The sequence below is a fragment of the Acomys russatus genome, chromosome 2 (assembly GCF_903995435.1).
Source record: "Acomys russatus chromosome 2, mAcoRus1.1, whole genome shotgun sequence".
Taxonomy (NCBI): domain Eukaryota; kingdom Metazoa; phylum Chordata; class Mammalia; order Rodentia; family Muridae; genus Acomys; species Acomys russatus.
Window position 1 is genome coordinate 57,931,117 of NC_067138.1, and position 26,321 is coordinate 57,957,437.

Here is a 26,321-nt window from a genome sequence, read left to right on the forward strand (position 1 = left end):
ACGAAAGTGGGTTCATTGAGGGCGGCACCAGGGCCGCCTGCAGAGTTCATGCCAACACATCATGTACTTGCAGTTTTTAAGGTTCAGGACCCTCCATTTGCGTCCGTGCTAGGATCACGTAAGTTCAAGGAAATGGCCCCACAGCGCCGTGAGTGGTGCGCTCAGGCTACTACATTCGTGCGGCAGGGTCGCCACTCTCAACGCTTACCCACGTGGGTACCCGCAGGTGGGCGCCCGTAGCTGAAGCCAGGAAGGGGGCGGAGCTCAGGTGGGGCGGGCCAGGGGCGGGGCGAGTACGGTTCCGGGATCCGGGTCCAACCTCGGCCGGAGGCCGCGGGGAGCCGCGAGAGGGTGCATGTGGGGGCGTGCGGTGCGGAGGCGCTGCCCGCGGGGGCTGCGGCGCGGCCGGGAGGTGCTGCTGGTGCTGTTGGCGCTGGCTGGGCTGGGCGCGGTGCTGCGGGCTCGAAGCGGGTCCCGGACGAGGGAGACCGGGGCGGGGCCGGTAGACCCTGGACCCCCAAGCACTCCTCGCCCTGGGCGCCGCGAGCCGGTGCTTTCCAGACCGTCGCTGGCTGCCGATGCTCTGGGCGCGCAGGGGGAAGCGGTGCGGCTGCAGCTACAGGGCGAGGAGCTGCGGCTGCAGGAGGAGAGTGTGAAGCTGCACCAGATCAACATCTACCTGAGTGACCGCATCTCGCTGCACCGCCGCCTGCCTGAGCGCTGGAGCCCTCTGTGAGTAGTAGCGAAGCACCGGTGCGTGGGATGCTGGCTGCATCCTGCTCGGGAGGAGGCGGTGCCGGGGAGAGAGGTTATCCACGGGGTGGGGAGGCGAGAAAATTAAAAAAAAAAGTTAGAAAGAAATTAAAAACGAACCTAAGAAAGCCTCAGAAACTGAAAGGCTGGTAACTGGATAGACTCTTGAATCCGACGCCTCAAAGCTGTCCTGTTCTGAGAGAGTGAGATTCAAATGAAGCAGACTGGCAAAGAGACGTCTAGTCCGTGCCTGTGGTGCAATGAGGACTGTGTAGGTGTGGCTGTGACACCTGGGAGCAGACAGCGACTAGCACAGGGCCGGCCTCATCCTTGGTATGGGTGTGCACATGCCCAGAGATAGAGAAAAACCGTGGAGATGTCCAGTGGTCATATCCCAGGCCGGAAACCTCCTTCCTCTCTCTGGCTGTTGAATTTCTAGTTTTGGGTGGAGGGCGGTGAGAAGGAGAGGTTGGTGGGAAGGGCGCCTTTGGCTGCAGTCCAGCCCAGCTCACTCTGGCTAGTAGGTGGTGCAGGGCAGATCCTGTGTAGGCAGAACCTAGTTCCTGTTGGAGCGGCTGGCTTTTCAGCAGGTGAGGGACGAGGAAACAAACAGCCTTAGCAGCTGCTACCACCTTTGACCCTGGGCCTCACGGCCTCCTCTGTCCTTTAAATTTGTCAGAGAATTTCTTAGTCCTCACTTGAGCCCTGCATACCGATTTCCTGGAAAACAGGGCTCAGAAAGGGACCTGGTTAGAGCCAGAGGGCCAGCCTGCTGTAACCATTAGGCACCACAGACGCCTCCATCTTCTTCTCCCCAGGCTATGCACGCTCTTTTTGACTCGGAGGGCATAGGTAACAACACAGAGTTGCAAGAGGATGAAATTGGCGTTCTGGGACAGTGACCTCCTAGGAGCCGCTGTGATCTCCCCTCTCCCCTTCCGTCTCACCTCGAGGAGAATTTGTTCATGCCTACCGCTGTGCTTCTGCCCAAGGCCCTTTTCAACTGCTAATCTTTCCCAGTAAAAGCTGCTGGGTTTGGCAGCAATTCTACACTTCTACCAAATGCCTCAAGGCAGGCTGTTAGCTCCTTGAAACCCCGTCGTTGTTCTACTAGGTCTAAGGAGGCGGGCCAGAGGAGCTGACTTCAGGTTAGACCCAGGAACCACGACGCCCAAGCCCTGGAAGCTACCACCCCAGGTCTTTTGCTCACTAGTTCTGTGATCTCAGAGAGTGGGTTCCAGCCTTCTGTTGATTTTGCCTCAGTTTCCTCATTTGCGAACTAGGGAACTGATGAGAGTTAGTCTGCACACTGGATGTAAGTGGGGAGGAAGTGTGCAACCTCGATAATCAGCTCACACCTGGGAGCACACTGCGATCCTTCTAACCCCTTCCTTCCTCGGTTGCCCTGACTGTACCTAGGAGGCTGCTCTGCTCTTCCGGTCATCTGGGATTGGTCAAAAAGTTTCCCTTCTCCAGATCCAATGTCCTTTATTGTTAGGAGTTCTGAATCTCTCTTTGAAACACTTCAGATGACCTGTGGAGCTTATAGTATACCGTCTCCATGGTGATGCAGCTGCCTTGTGTCCTATCAGGATTTGAGAATAGTTCCTGCTGTGCCATTGACCCTGGGAGTTAATCCAGTCCAGCAGCATGGGCCTGCCTTGCCTCTCCTGCAGCAGAGCCTGCCTGGCCCAGTCTTTTTGACTAGCCTGAGTGAGCGCGATCTGTGTATGTCTCTGAGACATAGCATCCAGGTGGTCAGTAGTGCTAGGGCCTTGTGAGGGAGTCTCACTTGTACCACAAAATGGTCTGCCGCCCTTATCCTCAGGGAACAGGTTCCTGATCCCAGAATTCTCGCATGGTACCAAACCTTATGTGAACTAAGCACTGTAATGCCATGACAGTCTGGTAACACGATGATTGCTGGGTGACTAATCGGTTGGTGGTGTGTTCAGTGTGCTTGCGCTGGACAGAGGAGTGAGTGATTCATAGCGTAGAAAGGGCAAGCTTTTTATTACACTATCTGAGAAGGTATGCAATCTTAAGCTTGTAAATTATTTGTTTCTGGGATTTCCCATTTAGTATTTTTTTTTTTTTAATATGGTTGATTGAGTAGCCAACGCTATAGAAAGCAAACTCCCATACAAGAGGGGCCTACAGGAATTTCCACAGCAGTCATGCACTAGTCAGGGTCTTGATATTTTTTTTTTTGGGGATTCAGATAGTATTATGTTTCACAGTGTAGGGTACTTGGAAGTCCAGTTAATAAGCAGACAGGTACTCAAGGTCCCTGATTGTCAGGGAGGGAGAACTTGTAAGAGAACTCCCAGAAAAAACAAAGGAAAAAAAAAAAAAAGCCTATGCGCCTAGGTCATCCAGAAGGTCTGGGGTAGAGCTGTTCTACTTTCTTTTTTGAGTGGGAACACTTACTTACCTGCTTGTTTTTATTATAAAAGCAAGACACTCTTGTTTCAGAAATTTGACCATAGAAGAAGAAGAAGAAAAAAAAATCCAAACAAATGAAAAAGCCAACAAGAAAGCATTAAGCCAGGCATGGTAGTGCATGCCTGGTATCAGCTCAGCCAGAGCTATACAGCAAGACGGTCTCAAAAAGTAAAAGGAGGAAAAAAAATCAGCCTACGACTCTGGGAAAACTATTATTAACATTTTGCTGTGTATCTGTCTAGACGTTTTCCAAGTATGGAAACAGACTTTGGAAAATGTACACATAGATGTGTGGGTGAGAACATGAGTGTGCATGTAAACGCACAGGTTTTTGCTGTCTTTGCATTACTTTGCGTATTCATGCTACAGGAAACAAAGCGCGGGTCAACCCAGGAACGCATCTGCCTCGGCTCTTGCTGGCAAGTGCAAGGTCCAGCAACAGGTCTCTGACTTTGGACAAGGTCAGGTCAGTAAAGAGACTTGGGAAGGGGGCCTTTACTTCCTTGAGATGTGGTGGAGGATCTGACAGTTTGTAGGCACAGCTTTGCTTTGCTAGTTCAGTGCTGAGGGAGGAGGACACAAGACACCCTTGGATAGCAGTACAGGAAATGGAAGTTCTGGATAGCAGCGCCGTGAGTGTGGGGTCCACGGTCCCTTCACCAATGCCTCCCATTCCATGCTAGTGAGGAGGGAGAAGTCCCACTCCTAGGTAGCAGGCTAAAGTGGGGAGCCACATGGCTGGCTCTGCAGCCCTAGAGAGCTATAAGAAACAAAACAAAACAAAAAAAACCCGTCAGTGCCAGGGACCTTCTTCACAACAATGAAATCAGAATTTGAGTGGCTGGGTCCAAGCCTGACTCTGACATGTGACCTGGCGGAAAGCTGCTGACATAGTCACTGGATTGCTGGCTCAGAGGAGCCGAGACGTAGTGAGTGTTAGAGGAAGTTGTGATGAGTAAGTGCAGTGGGACCGAGCAAAGGTGTGCATCACAAGCCAGGAGTCGGTAACATTATGCTAAAAACCAGTGTCCGCTGAATACAGGAACGAGGTGGTTGCTGTGAGGCCATTGCCACTCACTTCCTGACCTAGTTGGCAAGAAGCAAAGTGGAGCGGCTGTGTTGTGGTGTCCCCTGACCCACATATATGGGGGTGCTGTGTGTGCCAGCACTAGCTACTCAGCTGTGCATTGCTGGCTAGAAGAGAGCTGTTTCTTGACCTTGCTTATGGTTTTTTTGACCTTGACCGCTGTAGCTATGCGTGTGTCTGAGTTCAGGGGTCAGGACTTGGGGTGTCAAAGGGTCTCGGAGTAATTCCATATAGTTATCCACATGATCAAGAGTGCAAGAGTGCCCTGCTGAGCTGGCAGGAGGAAGCTGGCCAGATTTATCTTTTTTTGTGCAGAGAGATAGCTAACTTACCTGCTCTCGAAAAATTACCTTTGTAAAGCATCCCATATCAAGTGGACAGTAGGCTTTCCAAAAAGGATTGTAATCTTTGTCAGACGCAGCTTGTGGGCTTCTTATTTTAGTCAGCACTTCAGATCCATAGAGCCTCTTAGCTCTGGACCTGTTTTCTTGCCCTTTTTCTTCCACTTGTTCTGCATCTATACGTTTCAGTTATATCATTGAATAGCATGGTGCCCCGTTTTATATATCAGTAAAAAAGAGGGCCTGGGAAGATGGCTCAGTTGGTGAACTGCATGCATGCCATCAAGATGAGGCTCTGAGTCTGAATCCCCACGTAAAAGCTGTGCATCGTTGGGTGTCTTACTGTTGTGTTGCTGCGAAGAAACACCATGGCCAAGGCAACTTAAAAAAGAAAGCATTTAACTTATAAAAGAAACCTTGCTTACCATTTCAGAAAGTGAGTCCCTGACCACTGTGGCAGGCAGCTTGGTGCTGGGGCAGTAGCTGAGAGCTCACATATTAACTGAATTGGAGGCAGAGAGACTGAACCTGAGTTGGATTTTTGAAACCTCAAAGCCTACCCCCAGGGACACACCTCCTCCGTCAAGGCCACACCCTCTAATCCTTCCCCAAACAGGTCCACCTACCTATTGGGGGGCAGGTGGGAAAAGGCTGGAGACATAAAGACAGGAGACTAAACATTCAAATATGACCCTATGGGGGCCATTCTTGTTCAAAGCACCACACAGCATGTGCCTGTGGTATAGAAAGCTGTATCTACTGAGTCTAGCATTCATCATCTTTGTTGGAACAGTTGTGATTACTTGTAAGAGACCCTTATTGTGAGGCCTGTTGACTGAGGACTTTCCTTCAAAGGAGGAGGATGGGGTACACAGGATCATTGGTCCCTCACCTGAGATCCCTGCTGCTCTCCACTGCATCTTCTGGACTGTATACAATTCTGCCCTAGTAGCATTTGGCCTCACGGTCTCCAGAGGTTCTAGTAGTTCAGGGAAGGGTGACTGAAGGGGGGACCCCATTTATGCTGTTTTGGGGTGTCATCGTTTATGCTGTGCTAAGGCTTTTCGGTTGGTATGGCTGGAGTCATCCGTGCCCCTTAAGCCACCCCTCGCCTGTGTTCTATAGGAAGTGCAATAAACTTACTGTTCAACAAGTTGGACTTTGATTAAACCAAACTTTGGTCTGTTTTTAGTGCTCAATAAGGAAGGGGTAGATGTTTATTTTCATTTCCCTAGAGAAAGAAATGTTATAACAGCCTGTGGTGCTAGCATTGGGGCTGGGTAGCGGGGGAAGACAGGTGGAACCAGAGACCCTGCTAGCCAACCAACCAGTCTAGTTGAATCCCCAAGTTATAGGTTTGGTGAGAGACTGTCTCAAAAAATAGAGTGGAAGACATCCAACATTAGCTTCTGCCCTTTACATGCATGTACACAGATGCCTGTATACACACACACACACACACACACACACACACACACACAGAGTCATTGACGTTTAAGCAGATGTTTATATCCATTTATATTTATTGTGCTTATTGATACCTTTGGATTGTTATTATGCTGTTTATGCATGCGTGCATTTGCTATGTTCTCTGTCTTTTGCTACTCGTTTATTTGTTTTTGTTTTACAACATAGGACTTTCTCTCTATGTAGCTCAGGCTGCTCCAGTGCTCACCATCTTCCTGCCTTGGAACTATAGGTGTGAGGCAGTTGTGACTTGTGCTCCTGTTTCTGTAGCCCTATGTCTCTCTAGACTGTCACTCACCTGTCTTTTGAGGCTTTCCCTTGGCTGGCAGGAAACCGATAGCTTGGCTGTTCTTCAAAGCTTATCAGAAGATAAGCTCACCCCTTGTCTTGGTCCCAGTTGTTGGGATTCAGACCTGGGACAAGTGGCCCAGGTGCCTTTTAACCAAAGCAGACCTAGCCTCCAGGTTCTCTCAGCATCCCTCAGTCCCTACCTGTTATAGGACATAGCTGGCATACCCAGCCCTCTACCCTGAACTTTCCAGCCCAGGGATGGGCCTTCCTTTCTCCCAAGAGGCTCTTCACTATAGAATTCAGACATTTTGGTCCCCCCCCCACCGTTCCCTCTCCCTGCATGCACTTTCTCTGCTCCCAGCTTTTCTGTCTCCCTCTTTATGGTGACTTCACTGACCCCCTCCTGTGAGGTCGTGAACCTACCTGAGAGCTGCCTCCCCCCCCCCCCAATAAACCTGCATTTTTACTTCTAATTTGGCTTGAATTGGCTCATTTCATAGGCAGAGATAACCTGTCACCAGTGTCTAAATCTGGTGGCTCTGGCATCCTTCCATTTTGCCATCAGCACTTCCTGTGGGTAATTTCCAGGCACTGTCCCACAGTCAGTTCCACAGCACTGAGTTTGTTCTGTCATTCGAAGGATAGATCACCGCGTTGACCAGGGAGCCTTCAGTACAAAGTGACAGCTGACACCTGGACAAGCAGGAAGATCACTGACTCCCAGGAGTGTTAGTCCTGGGATCAGACAGGCTCAGTTCCACCCCCAGAGGCTGCCACCTAAGAGCCTAGCCACACAGCCAGCTTCTGTGTTCAGCTTCTTCCCTTTGCGTGGCACGGTGACTTCTGCATGCTGGGGGATGCAGCACAGTCCTTGGCTGACAGGACTACTGTAAACTGCTGATATGGAGGAGACCAGTTGCTGGAGGAGCACTGTGTGGCTGCCAACTCTCCAGGATGGACATTTTCCTTCCTAGAGGATGATCAGGGCCGAGCTGCTCTTGGAGGGCAAAGGGAGTTTGCCGAGTAGAGAAGGGAGGAAAGCTGGACCTGCCGGGAGGAGGGAGCAGAGTGAGCCAAGCCTGGGTTCAGGTGGGGTGGACAGATAGGACAGTCTCCCTCCCTTGGACTCTGTCTAGCTTGAGTGTTGTTCAAATCTTCACATTGCTGCACAGTTCAATATCCCACAAGCAGGCGCTGTTGTGGTTACAACTTTTCCTAAGAGCCCTCTGGGGCTCTGTGTGGGAGATCCTCTAGTAATTATTTCCCAGGAAAAACCTAAAGACTGTGACCCACGTCCTCATCATCACCCCATCCCCGGGGCGATAACCCCTTCTGGCTTCTCTGGTGTTGAAGTTACATTCCATTTACAGGTGCAGAGAGGAGAAATACAATTATGATAATCTGCCCAAGACTTCTGTTGTCATCGCATTTTATAATGAAGCCTGGTCCACACTCCTTCGGACAGTGTACAGTGTCCTGGAGACCTCCCCTGACATCCTGCTGGAGGAGGTCATTCTGGTAGATGACTACAGTGACAGAGGTAAGTCCTACGTCGGGCTTGGGTGAGAGAGAGCCCTAGGGTGAGGAAGGACAGGCATACTCTGGGGTCAGCTGTTGGCCAGTGGGGAGGGGAGGCTGTAAGGGGGCTTTGCCCTTAGAGGTCACTGTAAGGCATTGGGATTTCAAGAGCCTGATGGGAGCCACACAGGAGAGCTTTAGAGGGACGGGTGGGTCTAGATCAGTCTAAGAGGTCAGTGCCAAGGACAGAGGGCAAGGCTGGACATGAGGGAAGGGAGGAATGTCTCTCACCCAGACACAGGACAGCCTTGGTTTAGCTGGGCCTAGTATATCCATGGAGTGTCTTTAGCCAGTAGATCTTGGGTGACTGGCTAAAGTAGGGACTGTTGGGCTCAACTGAGGAGAAATGTCAAGAATGCAGCAGCAGAGCTAACTCTGAGCTTCATTGCTACAGGCCGTTTCCAATCATGTTATCATCCTGGGCCGTTGTGTGCTCAGCAGCTGCTGGCTGGGCTCCGGGCTGTCCGACTGCAGGGCAGCAAGTGGGCTCTGACTGCCTATGTGTTGGGCTATTCTCACAAACATTTTGAATTACAGAGATTCACCTGGGGTAGCAATTGAGCTCTCCTGTGACAGTAGTTTGGTATGATAGGTCAAGATGGTGTCTGGGCTTGTCTCCATCCAACACATGTTTTCACCTCTGGGGGATTCTGCAGCTCCAGCCTACCTGACCCGGGTTGGTACCTCACCTCCCGCCCATTGCAGTCTGCCAGAAAAGCTAACAGGAGCAAGGACCATACCCCCCTTAAAAATAATTTATTTACTTATGTGTTTGCTGTTTTGCCTGCATGTATGTCTGTGTGAGGGTGTCAGATCTTGGAGCTACAGACAGTTAGACGCTGCCATGTGGGTACTGGGAATTGAACCCTGGTCCTCTGGAAGAGAAGTCAGTGCTTTTAACGCTGAGCCATGTCTCCAATTCTATTTTCTGGAAGTTCCCTACCTTCTTCCGTCAGCCAGAACTTCAGGTGACAGCCACACCCAGCTGTAAGGGAAACTAGAAATAACGGTCTTTATTCTGATGGCAATGAGCTCAGCTGGAATCCCCAGGCAGGGAGGAGATGAGGGAACAAGCAAGTGTCCTTGGGAGTCAGGTTGGAGTTTGGTACTGAGTGGAGCCTGGGGCCACTGAACTCCAGGATGAAGGTCCTTGGGTCTGAGGCAAGCTCTGCCAGGATCTGGTCACACCATCATGGTACCTTGGGCAAATCACTCATATTTTCTGAGCCTCAATTTCTTACCTGAGCATGGGTTTATCTACACCTTTGTCAAGGAATTACAGTGAGTAATAAATGAGGTCACGTACACCCCGTTCCTGTGTCACACTGAGTGGGCATGAGTCCACACCCCTGCCCAGGGACTGGACAGGTTTGAGCTCTGGCCCTAACCAGTTCAGCCTCTATAAATGGGGCAGTAACAGTTTCTGTGCTGTAGGATCCCTCCCGGTGAGGGTTAAATGAGGTGAGCCTGGGGATGTGTGTCGTGTTAGTACCTGGCAAATGCTTAAGTCTTGTTAAATGATGACTTCCGTTTGTATGAGATGGTGTCAGAATTGTAAACTTAGCTTTTGTCTGCCACACCAACATCACTGTTGGACCAAATGGACCAACACCAACATATGGACTAAAAAGCAAATATCAGATTGCTTATATATATTTTCTCTTTGGAATTAGACAGTTTCTGAATAAGCAGAAGTATGGGACAGTGTGCCCTCCTTCACAGTGGGGAGGGTGAGCCGCCCCCCCCCCCCCAATCCCGTTGTGGCCACTTAGAGAGCAGGAGAGGAGCCATGGGACCTGGGATGCCTTTGGCAGCTCCATTTGCCTCCTCTGTGTTTATCAGAAGTGATTGAGAAGGGAGATGGTTCCTTAGCCTTGGAGGACAGCATGGGCCCACCCAAAGCCAGTTCTGTCAAACCCACCTGAGCATAGCCAGTCACACCCGTGTCTCAATGTCACACCACACTGTAGTTAACTGGTGTGGCTTGCAAAGTCACCTTCTTCATTTCTGCCATCAGCTTATAGGCAGTCACTTAGAGCTTAAAAAGAAAGCCAATGAGGAATGCTTCTAAGTGTCAAGGATAAATATATATTTTAATATAAATGAATAAACATATATATACTAATAAAGAAAGAAATATTCCTGACACTTAGAAGCATTTCTCGTTGGCTTTTAAAGCTGTAACTATTAATTAATTAGTGATTAATTAATAATTAATATTAATTACTTAATAAGTAAGTGATTAATTTTGAAACCACTCAGACCATTCTCTGATCAGTGAGAACTTTGGGTAGTAAGAGAAATGCTCTTTCTTTCCAAGGGAGGTTCTCACCTCCCTCCACCTGACCCTCTGAGGCTGTGACTCCTCGTCCCCGAGTTAGGAGAACTAGAGACTAAGTTGTGGCCTGTCATCTTCATATATGGCCTCCTCTGCAGACTGAGATGTATGCATCCACTGACAAGCTGCTGCCGCTGCTGCCCTATAGAGTGCTGCTTCCAAATAAAGAAAATGGCTACTAACATAATTACCATTTTAATTAAAAATTATGTCTTAGTCAGCTTTCTGTCTTTTTAACAGTGCCTGATGTGGGCCTCTTAGGAGGAAGAAGAGGTTTCTTTGGCTTATAGTTTTAGGAGTTCAGTTTCTTAGCTTCAGCACATTATAGTGGAAGGCATCGGTGGGAAGTTGTGTGAGAGCCAGTGATTGTACCTGGGGCCAGGAGCAAAGAGAGGGACAGGAGTCCGGTGTCCCCAGGAGTGCACTCTCATCTGGCCTCAGGACTTCCCCTAGGCTCCACCTCCAAAAGGTGCCACCAGCTCCCAAGAGCCCCACCCAGATGATGAAGGTCTAATCACAAGTTTTAAATGTGCACAGGTCAACCCAGGAAGGACTTAAATAAAGGTCTGTTAGGTGGCTAGAGAGCGGGCTCAGTGATTGATAGCTATCACTTGCTGTTCTACCAGAGGACCTGGGTTTGGTTCCCAGCACCTGTATGATGGCTCACAATGGTCTGTAACAACAGTTCCAGGGGATCTGACGCCCTCTTCTGGCCTCTGAAGGTACTAGACATGCTTGAATATATATGTAGGCAAAGCCCCTATATACATAACATTAAAAATTAATCAGTAAGTTTATTTGTGTGTGATTGTGTGAGCCTGAGTGTATGTATGTGCATCATGTGTGTGCATTGCCCTTGGAGGCCAGAAGAAGATGCTGGAGCCTCTGGAATTAAGAGTTATAGCTGGTTATGAGCAGCCTGATGTGTGTCCTCTGGGAGGGCAGCTAGTATTTTTAACCACGGAGTCATCTCTCCAGTCCCCTATGAAGTACTTTTTAGTATCAATTTTACTGAGACTTGTTCGGGTACCATAACACTGACCCATTTAAAGCATATGATTGAGTGTGTCTGCAGCCAGGTCTCCTCCAGCCTGCCCTTGGTTCTGGGCATCCTGAGTGACAAAGAAAAGGAGACTTCTGTACACATCATTTGAGGGGATCAGGGAGATGCTGGACGGTGGGGTTGGGATGTGTGCCCTGCTGAGGGTGTGAGGCCGTGGCTGCCATTCTGTTTGTGTTCACAGAGCACCTGAAGGATCGCTTGACCAACGAGCTGTCACAGCTGCCCAAGGTGCGCCTGATCCGTGCTAACAAGAGAGAGGGCCTAGTGCGAGCCCGGCTGCTGGGCGCCTCTGTGGCCAGGGGCGAAGTGCTGACCTTCCTGGACTGCCACTGTGAATGCCACGAGGGCTGGCTAGAACCTCTGCTGAAGAGGTGTGTGAGCCACCCACGGGGCAGGGGTGCTTGGGTGGAAGTGGGGACAGATTCCTCTTGGCTGGAGGGGTGTCAGCGCCTGCATCACTGCCCTTCAGCAGGACCTCTGTGACGGCACAACAGTAAGTGCAGTGTGGAAGGTGCTTCGATACGGCAGCTGGTGGGGTCAGCTACCATGGCCAGCTGCTTGTAACAGACCCAGAGAGCGTCATCAACCCCAGGGTCACAGAGTGGGTATGAACACACTTCATGGGGATACGCATTTGGATGTATTCATTTCAAGCATGGCTCACGTAGCTATGGATATTGGAGTTACTCAGGATCCGTTATGTCCAACACTTGGGGTCCTTGAAACTCAGAGACGCTAAAAGAGAGGGAGGGGTGTGTGTGTGTGTGTGTGTGTGTGTGTGTGTGTGTGTGTGTGTGTGTGTGTTTACAAGCATTTGTATAGTACTGGAGATTGAACCAAGAGCCTTCTGTATACAAGGCATATCCCTAGAACCCACAATTTTTATTTATTTTTAATTTTTTAATTTTTTATTAATTTATTCTTGTTACATCTTTACATCTCAATGGTTATCCCATCCCTTGAACCCACAATTTTTTAAAAAAAATTTAATTTTAAATATCAGAACTAAAATGCAAGTGTACATGAATATAATGAACCTAGCCTGTATTATTTTCATCTTCATGCTAGTTTAGTTATAAAGTCTCCTTTTTAGTAAACACACACACACACACACACACACACACACACACACACACACATCTTCAAGTCAATTCCTCTGCCACCCTCAGCCTCTTACCCAGCTCTCTATACTGTGGGTCTGCCAGTGGTTCTCTGTGTCTCCCTCTCCCAGTCTCTGGCCTCTTCAGGTCTTCCCCACTGCCTACTGTAGAAGGCAGGAGTTGGCTACTGAGCCAGGAGTCCCAGAGGGAGCTCTGTCCGGCTTTCCCCCTGCAGGCAGACAGAAGGTCAAAGGTGTCACCAGCGACAGCCTTGGGGTTTCTCTAGGGCTGAGCTAGAGGTTGAGGTTGGAATATGGTGTGCTATCTGGAATCTGGCCAGTGGGCTCCCTCGTTCCCCTCCCCGTGCACATAGACGTCTCCCGTGGGCCAGCGTGAAATCTGAGGGTGCTACCCTTCCTCCTGAGCTGATGAGATGACAGAACATCAGAATGGCAGAATCTTAGAATAACAGGGAAGCCCCTCCCTGTGAGCAAAGCCACAATCAGTGAGTGGCTCTCCACGCGCAGGTCCACTGGGGATACCCAGCGGACATTTGCATCTGACTCGTGGAGTTTTGCTGGGCTGCTGGATGTTTTCCTAAGCTCACTAGGACTTTGGCACACGCTGGAGTGAGACCCATAGGGCTGCAGACTGTGTCTAGGCATTCTCAGCCGTATCAGGGCCCCTTCCCTCCAGGGTGTCTGGGCTGCCATGTCAGAGACTGTTCTTGGCATGCTGCAGGCCAAGGATGCTGACTAATTCATGTTGTACAAATTGAGGGTTCTGTTCTTAATCTAGAAACTTCTCCATGAATACATCCTCTACTCCCCAGGCCAAGGGTCCCCCCTAGGTGGCTCTTCCTCAGGTTCCCCTTTGTCTGAAATTGGGCTCTCTGTGGTTTCTGCCTGCTGGATGGCAGGTCATGAGTTCCTGGGGGACTAGGGCCTTGCCAGTGGCCAGCAGCCGAGCATGTCTGTCCTTGGCCTGCTCCACCCTTCTAATGGTCCCTCAGTTTATTTGAGGAGGTGGGTGTTGACAGGTGCCCCATCTGCAGATCTGTCATTTGGTGAGCTCCCAGATTTGATCCTGTGTCTAACCTGGCTGGCCTGGCCCTGCTAGTCCCACCTGAGTCTAGCATCTGCTGTCTCTCTGACTTTCTTTCTTTGGTCTAAGAGATGGATGGCTCCAGTCTGCTCCCCTCTTGCATTGTCCTCTAAGCTGCAACCCCCCCCACTCCAGCCATAACCCAAAGACAGGAGTCCCCAGGAGGGAGTTCTCTTTCAGTTCGTTTCTTCCCACGTCACAGTGTCAAAGATAATGACATCATGGAGGAAGATGCTGATGGACAGTTAGGTTTGGATAGTGCCTGCGGATAGCAAAGCCACGATGCACACAGGCTGATATGCACGAGCAGAAGTACAACTTCATACTTCATAGTAACAAGGAGAGAAAAGCAGTGGTTCTAAGATGTCTGCTAGTGAGCTTGTACCTGTCCTCTGGAGCCCTCATTTTAGCCCTATGAAAGCTCGTCTCCATCTTGTTACCATAGAGGCAGTACATTTCGGGACATTAGGTGACTTGGCTGATGCATTATAGCACATAAGGAACAGTGTTGAAGTCTCTGTCTCGTGAGTACTGAGGTGAAGCATGCACTGCGTGCCTGGTACATCTTTTGTTCTTAAGACAGTACTTTTCATCTAAAAAGCTAATTACGTTGTATTGAGAGAGTGTGTGTGCATGTATGCTTGTGCGTGGGCCCTCCACACTGCACGTGAGAGGACACTTTGGAGGGGCCAGTCTATCTCTCCACCTCATGGGTCTCAGGGGTTGAACTCAGGTCGTCAGCCTTGGAGGCAGTCTCCTTTATTCGTTGAGCCATCTTGCTGGACAGAGATAATTATTCCTTGGTGTTAAGGTGTTTCGTTGTAATGGAACCTCTTAACACTCCCGAGAAACTGAGTGTATGCTTTGGTTTAAAAGTCACCTTTGCTTTTCACACACCTTGACTCTCTGAAAGGGGGTCCACTGACAGGAGCTGAGAAGATGGAAATGTTGTGTGTGTGTGTGTCTGTGTGTGTCTGTGTATGTGTGTGTGTTCCTGTTTCAGCTTCTCTCCACCTTCTTTTTTTAAAAATATATTTTATTAATTTATTCCTATTACATCTCAATTGTTATCTCATCCCTTGTATCCTCCCATTCTTCCCTCCCTCCCATTTTCCCCTTACTCCCCTCCCCTATGACTGTGACTGAGGGGGACCTTCTTAGTATGCCTCGTGGTGGCCCCCGACATGACCCAGACACCTGAATAAGGGAGGCGGGTCTTCTCACCCATCGGCGGTTCAGTTCTGCTGGAAGAATGACCGTTGATTCTGGAACTCCCGCTGTCCACCTGCAGTCTGGAGCCAAGGCAGACGGGGTGGATGCATTGGGTGTTTGCAGGATCCACGAAAAGGAGTCGGCCGTGGTGTGCCCCGTTATTGATGTGATTGACTGGAACACCTTCGAGTACCTGGGCAACTCCGGGGAGCCCCAGATCGGAGGCTTTGACTGGCGGCTGGTATTCACATGGCACGTGGTTCCTCAGCGGGAGCGGGAGTTGATGCGGTCTCCTATTGACGTTATCAGGTCAGGCCTGCTCTCCTGGTCACTCATCTCAGAGCGCATCCCCAGGGGGCTGGCTGGTGGTCTACTTCCACTCCCTACCGCATAGTTTCCCCAGAGCATTTATCTTATTAAATATCTTTGCCACACAAATAGATTTTATATTGCTATGTTTCAGCTAAGTAATTTAACAAGGAGAAATATGCATAAGCTAAAGTTTGCGTTTTTCCCTGGTGGTGCTGAGGGTTGAATTCTGGGACTGATGCATGCCAGACGCTGGCTCCCCAGCCTCTGATCTCGGGGAGGGGGAAGGTGTTCTCCTGCCCCTGGACCATTGTTTGTGTCAGGGGTAGGGCGGCAGCGCCCTCCCCCTCTTCTTCAGTAGGAAACTTGGTTCTACCCACCCTGCCCTTCTCCCTTGTCCCTGCCTTAGAGGGTTCTGGGTAGCATTTGTTGGTGTGTGTCACACACAGTGGACTTGCCTGTTGAGCTCTCTGTGAACTTCAAGGCAGAGACTGTGATGCGTGTCTGTGTGTGCCTCCAGGCTCCGCACAGCACAGAGCGTGCGTTCAGGTGTGCCAACGGATGCGTAAATTCATGACAGGGCTCGGTTTCATGGCACATAGATGCCAGGTGGGGAAGCAGTTCAGCCATCCATGAAGGCTTTGTGCCTCTTCCACTGAAATGTGGGCACCTCTTTTTTTTCCTAGGTCTCCAACAATGGCTGGGGGTCTGTTTGCTGTTAGTAAGAGATATTTTGAATATCTGGGGTCTTATGATACAGGAATGGAAGTCTGGGGAGGAGAGAACCTCGAGTTCTCCTTTAGGGTGAGTAGTTTGGTCTTCTCTGCGGACTCACTCCGTGTTCCTCGTTCTCTCTCTCTCTCCCTCCTGCCCTCCCTGGCCCCTCAGTGTTGGCAGTATATACATTATCTTGTAAGACAGTGACACACACATCAGCATGCTTGATGTGTGATTTAACTATTTTGGAAATGTACTTTTACATTAATGTAAGACTTGGGCTGGAGACAGCATCCCATGTCTAGTTTCTCTCTCATTCTACAGACGGTAGGAAGTGAGTTGGGTACATGACTTGTGCATGGTCACTCAGAGTTAGTGACGGAGCCTGGACTGAAGTCCTGAGCCCACCTGGAGCAGCTGTCGGACCAGCTGCTTAGGAGGTGACCTCCGCATGTGGCACCCCTGGTAACTGTGTGGAATTGTCTTTTTAAAGGGCAGGCTCACAGGTTCGTTGTACAAAGTCAGATGTGATAGATTTGGTCTGAGGTCTGGAATTTGACCCCCCCCACCCCCTGCCGCAGCAGCTTCGATACTGCCCTCTGCAGAGCCTTACTGGCTTAGTGATTTCCTCATCAGCAGCATCTTACATGTTAAAGGATCAGAACTTAAGTTTCTAGCAGTGTTTCAGCTTTGATTCTATCTACCCTCTTAAAAACAGTTAACAGAATCAGGTGGTGGTGGCGCACGCAGAGGCAGGTGGATCTCTGTGAGTTCCAGGCCAGCCTGGTCTACAGAGTGAGTCCAGGACAGCCAAACCCTGAGACAGAGAAACCCTGTATCGAAAACTTAAACAAACAAACAAACAAAGAAAAAACAGTTACTGTAGAAGAATTTGGCCTCCCTACTCCACAGCACTCATACCTGACATTATAAACACCAGATGCTAGGCCCATTCAGTGTCTTTGGGGAAACGAAGCCCCAAATGACCCTGCCCACTGAGTTTGAGGTGTAATCCTAACAGTTTTTCTGCCTCTTCCCTAGGTGTCAGGATACTCTGCCTCTTCTAGAAGCTTCCTCTCTACCTTTCAAACCTCCCTTCTTCTTTGCTGCTCTCTTCTCCTCTGTGGCATCAGGTAATGAAGACACGCGTGGCCCACTGAGGAAGTGGGCGGCTGGTGAGGCCTCTAGGGCCCTCCCAGCTAAGTACATGAGCCGTGTTGCCTGGCTTTGGGGTTCTTCGCTCCCATGTGTTGCCTGTCTTGGGGGCTGCTCTTGCTCTTTGCCTTTATGTCAGGTGCATGCTGGCAGGTGGCCTCCATCTCTGTGGAGGGTCAGAGCCTCAGCAGGTGCGCCTCCTGTCTGCACTCCCTGTGGACCCAGCAGCGGTTCCTTGCTCACCACGTGGCCTTGCCTTTCCTCCTCCATTGCAGATCTGGCAGTGTGGCGGCACTCTGGAAACACACCCCTGTTCCCACGTGGGCCATGTTTTCCCTAAGCAAGCTCCCTATTCGCGCAGCAAGGCCCTGGCCAACAGTGTCCGGGCTGCTGAAGTGTGGATGGATGAATTTAAAGAACTCTACTACCACCGCAACCCCCGGGCGCGCCTGGTGAGTCTCTTCCTATGTGTATGCTATTAATGCCATCAGCCTTGTGGGAACCAAGCCCCATAGCCTGGCTCTCCCAGCAAAGGAGATCTGGTTCTAAGAGGAGGGGCCAAACTGGGCCTTCCTGATACATCATGGGAAAACCTGTTCTTCCATTTGTGGGAATACCTAGTCCTCGCTCTCCAAAGAGCCATTTTTCATACAGCCATGCAAATACTGAATTAGTGATCTTCATGACATTGCTTCTCAATACTAGGTTCCTGTGAGACTCAGACACAACAGCTTTGGCAGCCAGCTGGGACTGTGCTTGTGTGTATTTCTATTTCAGGAAACTTTATTGAGTATATATTGTTGAGGGATTGGAGAGATGACTCAGAGGTTAAGAGCACTGGCTGTTCTTCCAGAGGTCCTAAGTTCAATTCCAGCAACCACATGGTGGCTCACAACCATCTATAATGAGATCTGGTGCCCTCTTCTGGTGTGCAGGTGTACATGCAGATGGAGCACTCACATACATACATACATACATACATACACACACACATATACATACATAGTTGGCACAATCAGCACTGACCTCATGGCCAAGGGCACTGTAACCTAGATCTGAGCAGCTCTTATCTAAAAATATTTCTTTGTAAGGCACATCACCACCTTCTGTTTTTTTTTAATATTTATTTATTGGTTTGTGTGTGTGTACGTACACATGTGTGTACACACGTGTGCGTTTATGGTTAGGTACTTGCATGCATGGCACATGTGTTGAGGGTCAGAGGACAACTCGGGGGAGCTGCTTCTCCTACTACCATTTGGGTTCTAGGATTTGAACTCATGTAGTCAGGCTTTGTGGCAAGTGCCCTTAACAGCTGAACCATACTGTTGGCCCCGCATCACTTTGTTAACATTCAGGAATGCAGAAAACACCGATGGGGGCGGGGGTCACTTTAAATGGCGGCAAAGTCAGGAACGTGTGTTGAAGAACAAGATCCCAGTAGCTTGTGGAAAAGGCACACATTTACAGTGTGAGTGCAAAACAGGAAGGCAGGCCATGGCCTTCTTAGACCCGCATGTGTGTTGAGTAACTTGAAGGTATTGTTTGTGGATGTCTGTGACATGACCATGAGTACTGATGTAGGGTCGAAGCCAATTTGCAAGTAAAGAACCAGAGAATAGCCAGGCTTGTCTGTGCCCGCATAGCCAGCCTGGCCTGGGTAGCACCATCTATCTGTTGGCAATAGTGCAGGTGTCCTGGCTTTTCCTCTTGGTGGAGTCCATGTATTCGGGGTGGATGTTAAGCAGTTTGTTGTCTGAAGTTACTACCCAGAGCACACCTCCCTTCTTACCCAGAGGTCTCTTGTGTCCTTTCAGAGGATTCATCCTAGGCCTCCCTTTCCAACCCACCAATGGTTCACAAACCCTGGAGCCCCATTCTTTCACAGCTAAATTCCTTCCTTCATTGAATCCGGGCACACACTGAGCTGAGCCCATACACCATGTGGTGGCTAAGGCCCTGTAAGAGCAAGCCATGCCTCTCCTCAGGCCCATAGCCGAGGGGTTGCGTATGTCTCTGCCTCATTCTGCCCGGGCCTCAGGGACCTATGGACATATGGGTCTGTCTAACCCCAGCCCCCGCCACAAGACTTTGGCCCATGACCTCTATACCAGCAAGCTCTATGCGTCAGATGCCAGCTTTGCACACCTTAGGGCCACTTGGTGACACACGGAGATCTTCTCTAAGACATCCGCCCTGGCCCTCGATGGAAATTTCTCTTGAGGACTTCCCAGCAGCCATGGAGGCTAGCTAGCAGGAGGAAGAGAAGACTGAGAAGCCGAAGGAGCTCATGGGAGGTGGCAGCAGGCCTAGAGCCTGCATGCTCCAGAGTGCCTCTCTCTCTCAGCTCTACTGAACCCAGGAGCCAACAGCCTGGTGCACTGCATGACCCTGTGCCTCAGGTCTCCATAGTCATTTGCCTCAGCTTCCTCTATCTTCCCTAGTGCAATAGACTACGACACCACCCTGGAACCCTGGGTTGCTGTTCTTGAAGTGTAGCCCTCTCCCCAGAACATGTGAGAGGGTGTTTAATGTACCTGTAGGCTCAGTGTTGGTTGTTTGAAGATGGGCTTTGGTCAAAGATAGGGCACAGTGACTCATTAAAGAAGGACATCTGGCTGGGCGTGGTGGCGCACGCCTTTAATCCCAGCCCTCGGGAGACAGAGGCAGACGGATCTTTGAGAGTTCGAGGCCAGCCTGTTCTACAAAGCAAGTCCAGGACAGCCAGGGCTACACAGAGAAACCCTGTCTCGGAAACCCAAAGGACATCTGAGGCCAGGGAGATGGCTGGGTGGATAAAGGGACTTGCCACCAAGTCAGAAGACCTGAGTGCAGTCCTGGGATCCGCATGGTGGAAGGAGAGAACTGGCCATCACAAATTGTCCTCTGGTCTCTATATGTGTACCATGGCATGTACACACACACACACACACACTCACGCAAAATAAATTCCTGTTATTTTTTAAAAAGTCGTGGGGGATAGAAATTTTGAAGTGCAACCCAGACATTTACTTATTCCTGTTCTTTGGTGTTGCTCGTCAGTCGTCAACAGAATAACACATTTGAGCAAGGACAGTCACATGTCAATAAGGCCTGCTGTTCCTGGGTGAGCACCTGCCGTGCTGCATGGTGGCAGGCTTCGTTTAGTTACTCAAAAGTCCTCGGGGTGTTCCTGTGAACTCAGGCCTCCAGAAGCTTGCTTACTGCAGCCTTGGGCTCATATTCATAGGGGAAGCGTCACAGCATAAATTTGTGTCTCACTACATTGAACATGCAAGTCACTTGTGATAATGTCTAGGTCGCTTGCCTGTGTTTGAGAGCGAATCCTCAGATATCAGCAGTAAAAAAGGGCGCAGCCTAAGTCATGCTTTTCCTTTGGTTGAGCGTGAGGATGGCCTGTGGTCACAGAGTCCACAACAGCACATGGGTCCGGGATGCTGATGTGGGCTTCATGTTTGGCCCCCACGCTCTGTCTGCAGATGACTTGTCTCCTAACCCCATTCTCCTACCTGGACTCCCTATTCTGTCTATTGCCTGCGATGTGACTGTCCCTGCTCTAATGTGTTACTCTGTTGAAGACTGACAAGTGACCCCCCCCCCCCAGTCCCCAAGAAGGTAATAAGTAAACATCTGGGTCACTTCAAACTTCAGTCACCCAGTTCTTTCTTTTAAAAATCAATTCCATTTGATTGGCTTTATGTGAGTGTCCATGTAGTGCACATATGAAGGTTAGAGGACAGTCTGTGGTGTTCATGTCTCTCCACACAAGCTGTAACACTGGCTGCTTGAATATTCTGTGCCCCGCACCCAGCTCAATGTAAGCATGTGGATCATATATTAGCTAGTGATTTCAGCCAGGATGGGTGTGGATGGGCAGCTCCCAGGCCTGTGGGGACCCAACATTCCGGTGTTTCCTCAGGAACCCTTTGGAGATGTGACGGAGAGGAAGAACCTCCGGGCCAAACTCCAGTGTAAAGACTTCAAGTGGTTCCTGGAGACGGTGTACCCAGAACTGCACGTGCCAGAGGATAGGCCTGGCTTCTTCGGGATGGTGAGCAGTGGGTCATGGTGGAATGGATGTTGCTAGAACTTGGCCCTGAAGAACAATCCTGGGGAAGAAAACCCTCATTGTGAGGACTACAGACCTCCCCCACTTTCACCCCTCTTGTCTTTTCCTCTCCCCTTGGGCCTCTGGGCGCTGGGTCCGGAGTGTCAAGACTGGCACCAGTGTCAAGACTGGCACCAGTGTCAAGACTGGAAGGCACCAGTGGTCAAAGCCAAGCTACTGTTTGTTGTTGTTTACGTGGGCTGTCATGTGGAGATCAGAGAACAGCTCCCAGGAGTGGGTTCTTGTCTCTCATTTTGTGGGACCCGAGCATCAAATTCAGACCATTAGGCCTGTGTGGAAGTGTTTGTGCCCATCAGGCATCCCACCAGTTAATTACTGCTCTGGGGGCGGGGAATGAGGAGTAGGTGGTGTTTCTGTGCCTTAGTGTTTGCTAGTATTTTCAAGTTACTTTTAGTCTTTTTTTTTTTTTACCTTTTAGTCTTAATGGCCTGACCAGTTAGTGATTCCAGCCCTTAGAAGCCACAGAAACAATACTGGAAGACTCACTTTCAGTCCTCCAGAAAACCTAAAAAAAAAAAAAAAAATTGTAGAATGAGACCAACTAAGATGAGAGTCTTGCTTTTGCAAGAGCTGCACCAGCTTCCTGTTGGCTGCTCTGTTGTTGCTCATCTGAGTGCTGGTGTCCCGTTTGGGAAAACTGCAAAGCTAGGATTTAGTGTTAAGTTATGTTTTCAATGTGAAAATGTCTAAATGAACTGAAACACAGGAAACAGTGTATGAGTCTTGTGTTTGTGATTCTAGAATATTCACGATTCTCTTCTTGCTTCCTCTCCCCTGCCCCACCCTTGGTGCTTTTGTCTGTTAGGGCAAACCCCACATGCCATGTCATCCTCTCCTGTGCACTTGAGTGTGCATCTTTGTAAATGTGGCATTATCTTAGGAATCAGACCATTGCCATGGTCTGCCACGTGACCACTAAGCCTTACAGCTGTTCTCTGCCATTCGATGCACACTATTTCTCAGGTTGCCCTTGGGGTGGCTGCGGGTTCTAGTGGGATGCTGTGTCAGAGCTCGCTTCAGAAGGCTCCTGCAGCCCAGATTACATCTCCACATGTTCTCTTCTGGAAAAACTTTTAGCATGTTGAGAAAAAATGAGGCATCGTTGTCTGTGAAATGTTTCACTCTGTCTGTAAGTTGCACCTCTCTGCTCTGTGTTTCTTTACCATGGAAGGGAGGCCGTGGCCCAGTGATGTTTGAGCCAGGGCAGCAATAAAGTTGTAACCAAGAAATAGAAATGTGAGCTTTCAGGTTAGGTCTGTCATCTTGAAGTGGAGCCAGGTTCCCACCGGTTGTCGACATGGGAAAGCGTTATAGTGACTAGGAAGAGCTGGACAGAGGGATGGGGCTCACCCCCTTGGGACCCCTGTCCTCACTGCGTTCTCCTCACTGAACCTTCTGTGGAGTCTTCTGGTGCATGGACATCCAGACCCACGTGCCACCTTTGTGTCCTGTCCAGCTCCAGAACAAAGGATTAAGAGGGTATTGCCTTGACTATAATCCTCCCAGTGAAAACCAAGTCGAAGGCCACCAGGTCCTTCTGTACCTCTGCCATGGGATGGGTCAGAACCAGGTAGGCGTGGGCCCCGTGGGGAGGGGGTATGCTTTGTTACTCTTACTTAAAATTTTTTTTTATTACATGTATTCACTTATTTGCCTGTGAGTGTGTGCGCAGGTGTGCCCGAAATGTGTGTGTGTGTGTGTGTGTGTGTGTGTGTGTGTGTGTGTGTGTGTGTGTGTGTGTAAGTCAGAGGACAAATGCAGGGGTCAGTTCTCTCATTCCACCCTGCTGGTCCCAGGGATGGACCTCAGGTCCTGTCATCAGAGCCTTTGTCAGCTGACCCATCTCATTGGCCCTCTGTTTGTTCTTTAGAAAATTAAATATTTAGGTCCCCCCCCCCCCCCCGTTGGAGTGTAACTGAGTGGCAGAGCACTATCCTAGCATGTGGGACTCCTGGTGTCTGTGACTTTGGAGTCACTATGACAGAAAGAATCCAAGGGAGTAAGGCCAGCCCCGTGCCCCAAGGCACATGGAGCCCCAACACAGGGTCATAGCAGTACTGTGGGGTGGGTTGGTGCTCCAATCCATCCACCCCACTTATTTCCTTAGGTCAGTGGCTCTTAACCTTCCTGATGCTGTGACCCTTTAAGGCAGTTCCTCACGTGGTGAGGAGCCCCAACCATAAAATTATTTCACTGCTACTTCCTAGCCGTAGCTTTGCTACTGTTGTAAATCCTGACATAAATATGCAAGTTGAGAAACTGCTGCCCTAGATCCTCCTGTCCAGGGTGTCTTCTGTCACATCACAAGGGAAACTGACACATGTTGGCCACACTGTTGTTAGTTCTTCGAGTATACATCCCAGAAAGAAATCCGCTACAACACCCGCCAGCCCGAGGCCTGCGTCGCAGTGGAGGAAGGGAGGGATGTCCTTGTCATGCACATCTGCGGAGACACGATCCCGGTCCCGGAGAATCAGGAGTTCATCCTACACGAGGTCAGTGGCTCCAGCTTTCTTTGCCATCCACCCAGCGCCACGTAAGACAGCGTGGGAGCCACGTGTGCTCTCTAGCCTGGTTCTGGTGGGTCTCAAACACCGGAAGCTGCCCTGTGACCCTGGGAGGCGACAGTAGGTCAGTCTGTGGCTTCTGGTGGCAGTCGGAGCTTTCTTCCCTTTCAGTCTTTTCTCTTACACCATGAGCTGCAGCGGGTTAGAACAGAAAATGGAGTTGTCACAAATGCATGGTGGTGAGAGAGATGGGTTATGCCCACGTGCCAAGACATGAGGTTAGACCCTAGCATCAGCCATCTTGCTTCTCTGAGGCTCATTTAGCCCTGGCTCTCACACAGACTTATTTTATCAGCCTTGTCCTATTCCAGGAAGGACTTAGTGGGTTCTTAGGACTTCCCATGGGAGCCGTGTGGCCCTATGGAGAGTCATGGCTGCTTGGGATGTAACCCAGCAGACACCCTGGGGTGGAGCTGGCTTTCCAGATACTGTCGATTGAGAGTGTGATGTCATGGCACATCTAGAAAGCACGAGCCCACTTGCCCACCTGCAGCAGGCCTGTGGCAGGACTTTACAGAGCACAGGAAGAGCTGACTCCCAACAAAAACGAGCCAGCTTTCATTATTCGTTCCCAGCTGGCATCAGGGATGGACAGAGATTCTTCAGCACTGTTCACAAATGGGCTAATCCCAAGTCCTAATCAGAGTTGAAATATGTTTTGCTGTTGAAAAATGTAATAATAAGCAGTGAGTGAAATTTTCAGGCTCCCTGGAAGAGCCAAGCCCTGTGGTGTTACCTGTTTGACGGACAATAAGAGCCAAGTGTGGCAGCACACTCCTGTTGTTTTTAGTCATTTATATTATCTGTATTATCAGTAGCTAGCAATCTGTTAAGACACAGACACTTGATATATTTTAAAATAGCCTCAGTTAACCTGGGGCAGGACAGATATCAGTCCTCTAAACTTCTTCCCATAGTGGGGCAGCCATGGGATCCCTGCCCCAATCCCATGCCATCTGCTCCTAATAGCTTCTATCAAGCTGCCTTCCATTCATACTCCCAAAAACTTGCTAATGTTCTTCATCTGGGCTGGATCTCCATCCACACCTGCCATGTGCTTCTCTTCCATCTAACCCATGGTGGCCTTCTTTCGTCCCTCTTGGGACCCTCGGGTCTTCTTTCTTCTTCTTCCCAGGATTCCTCTCTTTCTCTAAACCTGGGAACCTTAGCCGCACCTAGCTTAGTTGCCCTGCCCAGGTGAGATGGCTTTTTACTAATTAGCATCAAAATAAATCAAACCATCCCCCAACAGATTCCTATAGTCCCAGCACTCAGGAGGCTGAGGCAGGAGGACTGTGAGTTCCAGGCCAGCGAGACCATCCCGTATTAAAGCAAAATTTAAAAGTTTAGGGAAAATGATCCACACGCCCCCACGGTCTGCTGTTCTCTTCCCTTTGCATCTTCCTTCTAACCCCAGAGAGCGATAGCGCAGTCCAGAGACGGGCATGGGTCTGTGCTGTATTAAAAATTTCACCAAAGGGCTGGAGAGATGGCTCAGTGAATAAAGCTCTTGCCAGAGGAGCTCGAGGACAGGAGTTCGGATTTCCAGCCCCCTTGTAAAGACCGGACAGGTGTGGCAGCCGCCTGGCAGGCAGAGGCAGGGATCTCCAGGACAAGCTGGCCAGCTAAAATGCTGAGCTTGAGTGTCAGAAGAGACCCTGTCTCAAGCAGAGGAGGTGCATGCCTCTGCATGCACGTACACATATATGTAAACACACACATGAGTGTACATAGCCCCACACAAAGAAATGCACCTTAAAATACAATGATCATTTAAGAAGAAGTAAATTTGTGTAGAAGGCTGGGCAGAGAGATACAATATGAGTCACTTTTCACTTCCTCGGGAGGCGACTTTGGTGGGCGGGTAGGCCGCGGAAGGGTTGGGTTTAGCAGCGTCTAGCCGATGGCAAAGGCCTCTCCCACAGAACTGACCCTTTGTGGCTAGGCCTTTGTGACACTCCTTACAGGGGTACAGCTTAGACCACAGAGAGGGAGACACAAGATACCCAGTAAAGAGAGGGTCCTCGTGCCTACTACAAGAGTAGAGGAAAAGAAGCAGTGCCATTAAAGATAGCCATACCGTGTGGTGTCACTCAGGCTGAGAACAGGTGACCAGGGGACTCAGCTCCCTCACTGGGCTTCCCTGCAGCCAAGTAAGGAGAATGGCCAGGTCGCCTGACTGTTAAATTGCTCAGGAGAAGAAAGTCATCAGGGATGGAGTCAGGTGATAAGAGACATGAGGGATGTAGATAAAGGAGATAGGCTGGGGTTTCCAGGAAGGAGAGAGGAGGCATTGACCCATCATCTTAAGTAGTCAGCAGGTGGCGCTGTTTTGCATGGTTGATACATATTTCTGAAATACTAAAAATCACTCCCTAGGGTTTTCAAAAATCAGCCATGAGGGAAATGGGGCTTTTCTGGGGAGCCGCTAAACATCGTCTTGAGCACACAATGTCTGTTATCGTTTGTAGGACGGCACTTTAGTTCACAAGCAGACCAGGAAATGTGTCCAGGCCACGAAGGAGTCCAACCATGGCTTTGCTCCACTCTTGCGGGACTGCACCAACTCAGACAAACAGAGATGGTTCTTCAGGGAGCACGTGTCATAGCACATCACCCTGTCAAGGAAGGAGCCCGTCATGGCTGTGGACTCGGTGCCCAACGA

At 49.9% G+C, this 26,321-nt stretch overlaps 1 protein-coding gene across 1 annotated transcript; it reads left to right on the top strand.

The window, feature by feature from the left end:
- Positions 1 to 355: 355 nt before the first annotated feature.
- On the top strand, positions 356 to 26,321 carry Galnt12 (polypeptide N-acetylgalactosaminyltransferase 12). The gene is made up of 10 exons (XM_051161808.1): positions 356 to 732; positions 7,755 to 7,924; positions 11,545 to 11,734; positions 14,903 to 15,088; positions 15,775 to 15,892; positions 17,236 to 17,412; positions 20,880 to 21,011; positions 22,546 to 22,659; positions 23,432 to 23,584; positions 26,128 to 26,321. Exons 1-10 carry the CDS (start codon positions 356 to 358, stop codon positions 26,263 to 26,265), a joined length of 1,755 nt encoding a protein of 584 aa, XP_051017765.1. The 3' UTR covers positions 26,266 to 26,321.

Bases quoted from the DNA above. Each gene is read 5' to 3' on its own strand.
- Galnt12 (XM_051161808.1), top strand. From the start codon at position 356: ATGTGGGGGCGTGCGGTGCGGAGGCGCTGCCCGCGGGGGCTGCGGCGC. The intron at 7,925-11,544 runs GTAAGTCCTACG...TTGTGTTCACAG, and splicing joins AGATGACTACAGTGACAGAG to AGCACCTGAAGGATCGCTTG. The intron at 11,735-14,902 runs GTGTGTGAGCCA...GGGTGTTTGCAG, and splicing joins CTAGAACCTCTGCTGAAGAG to GATCCACGAAAAGGAGTCGG.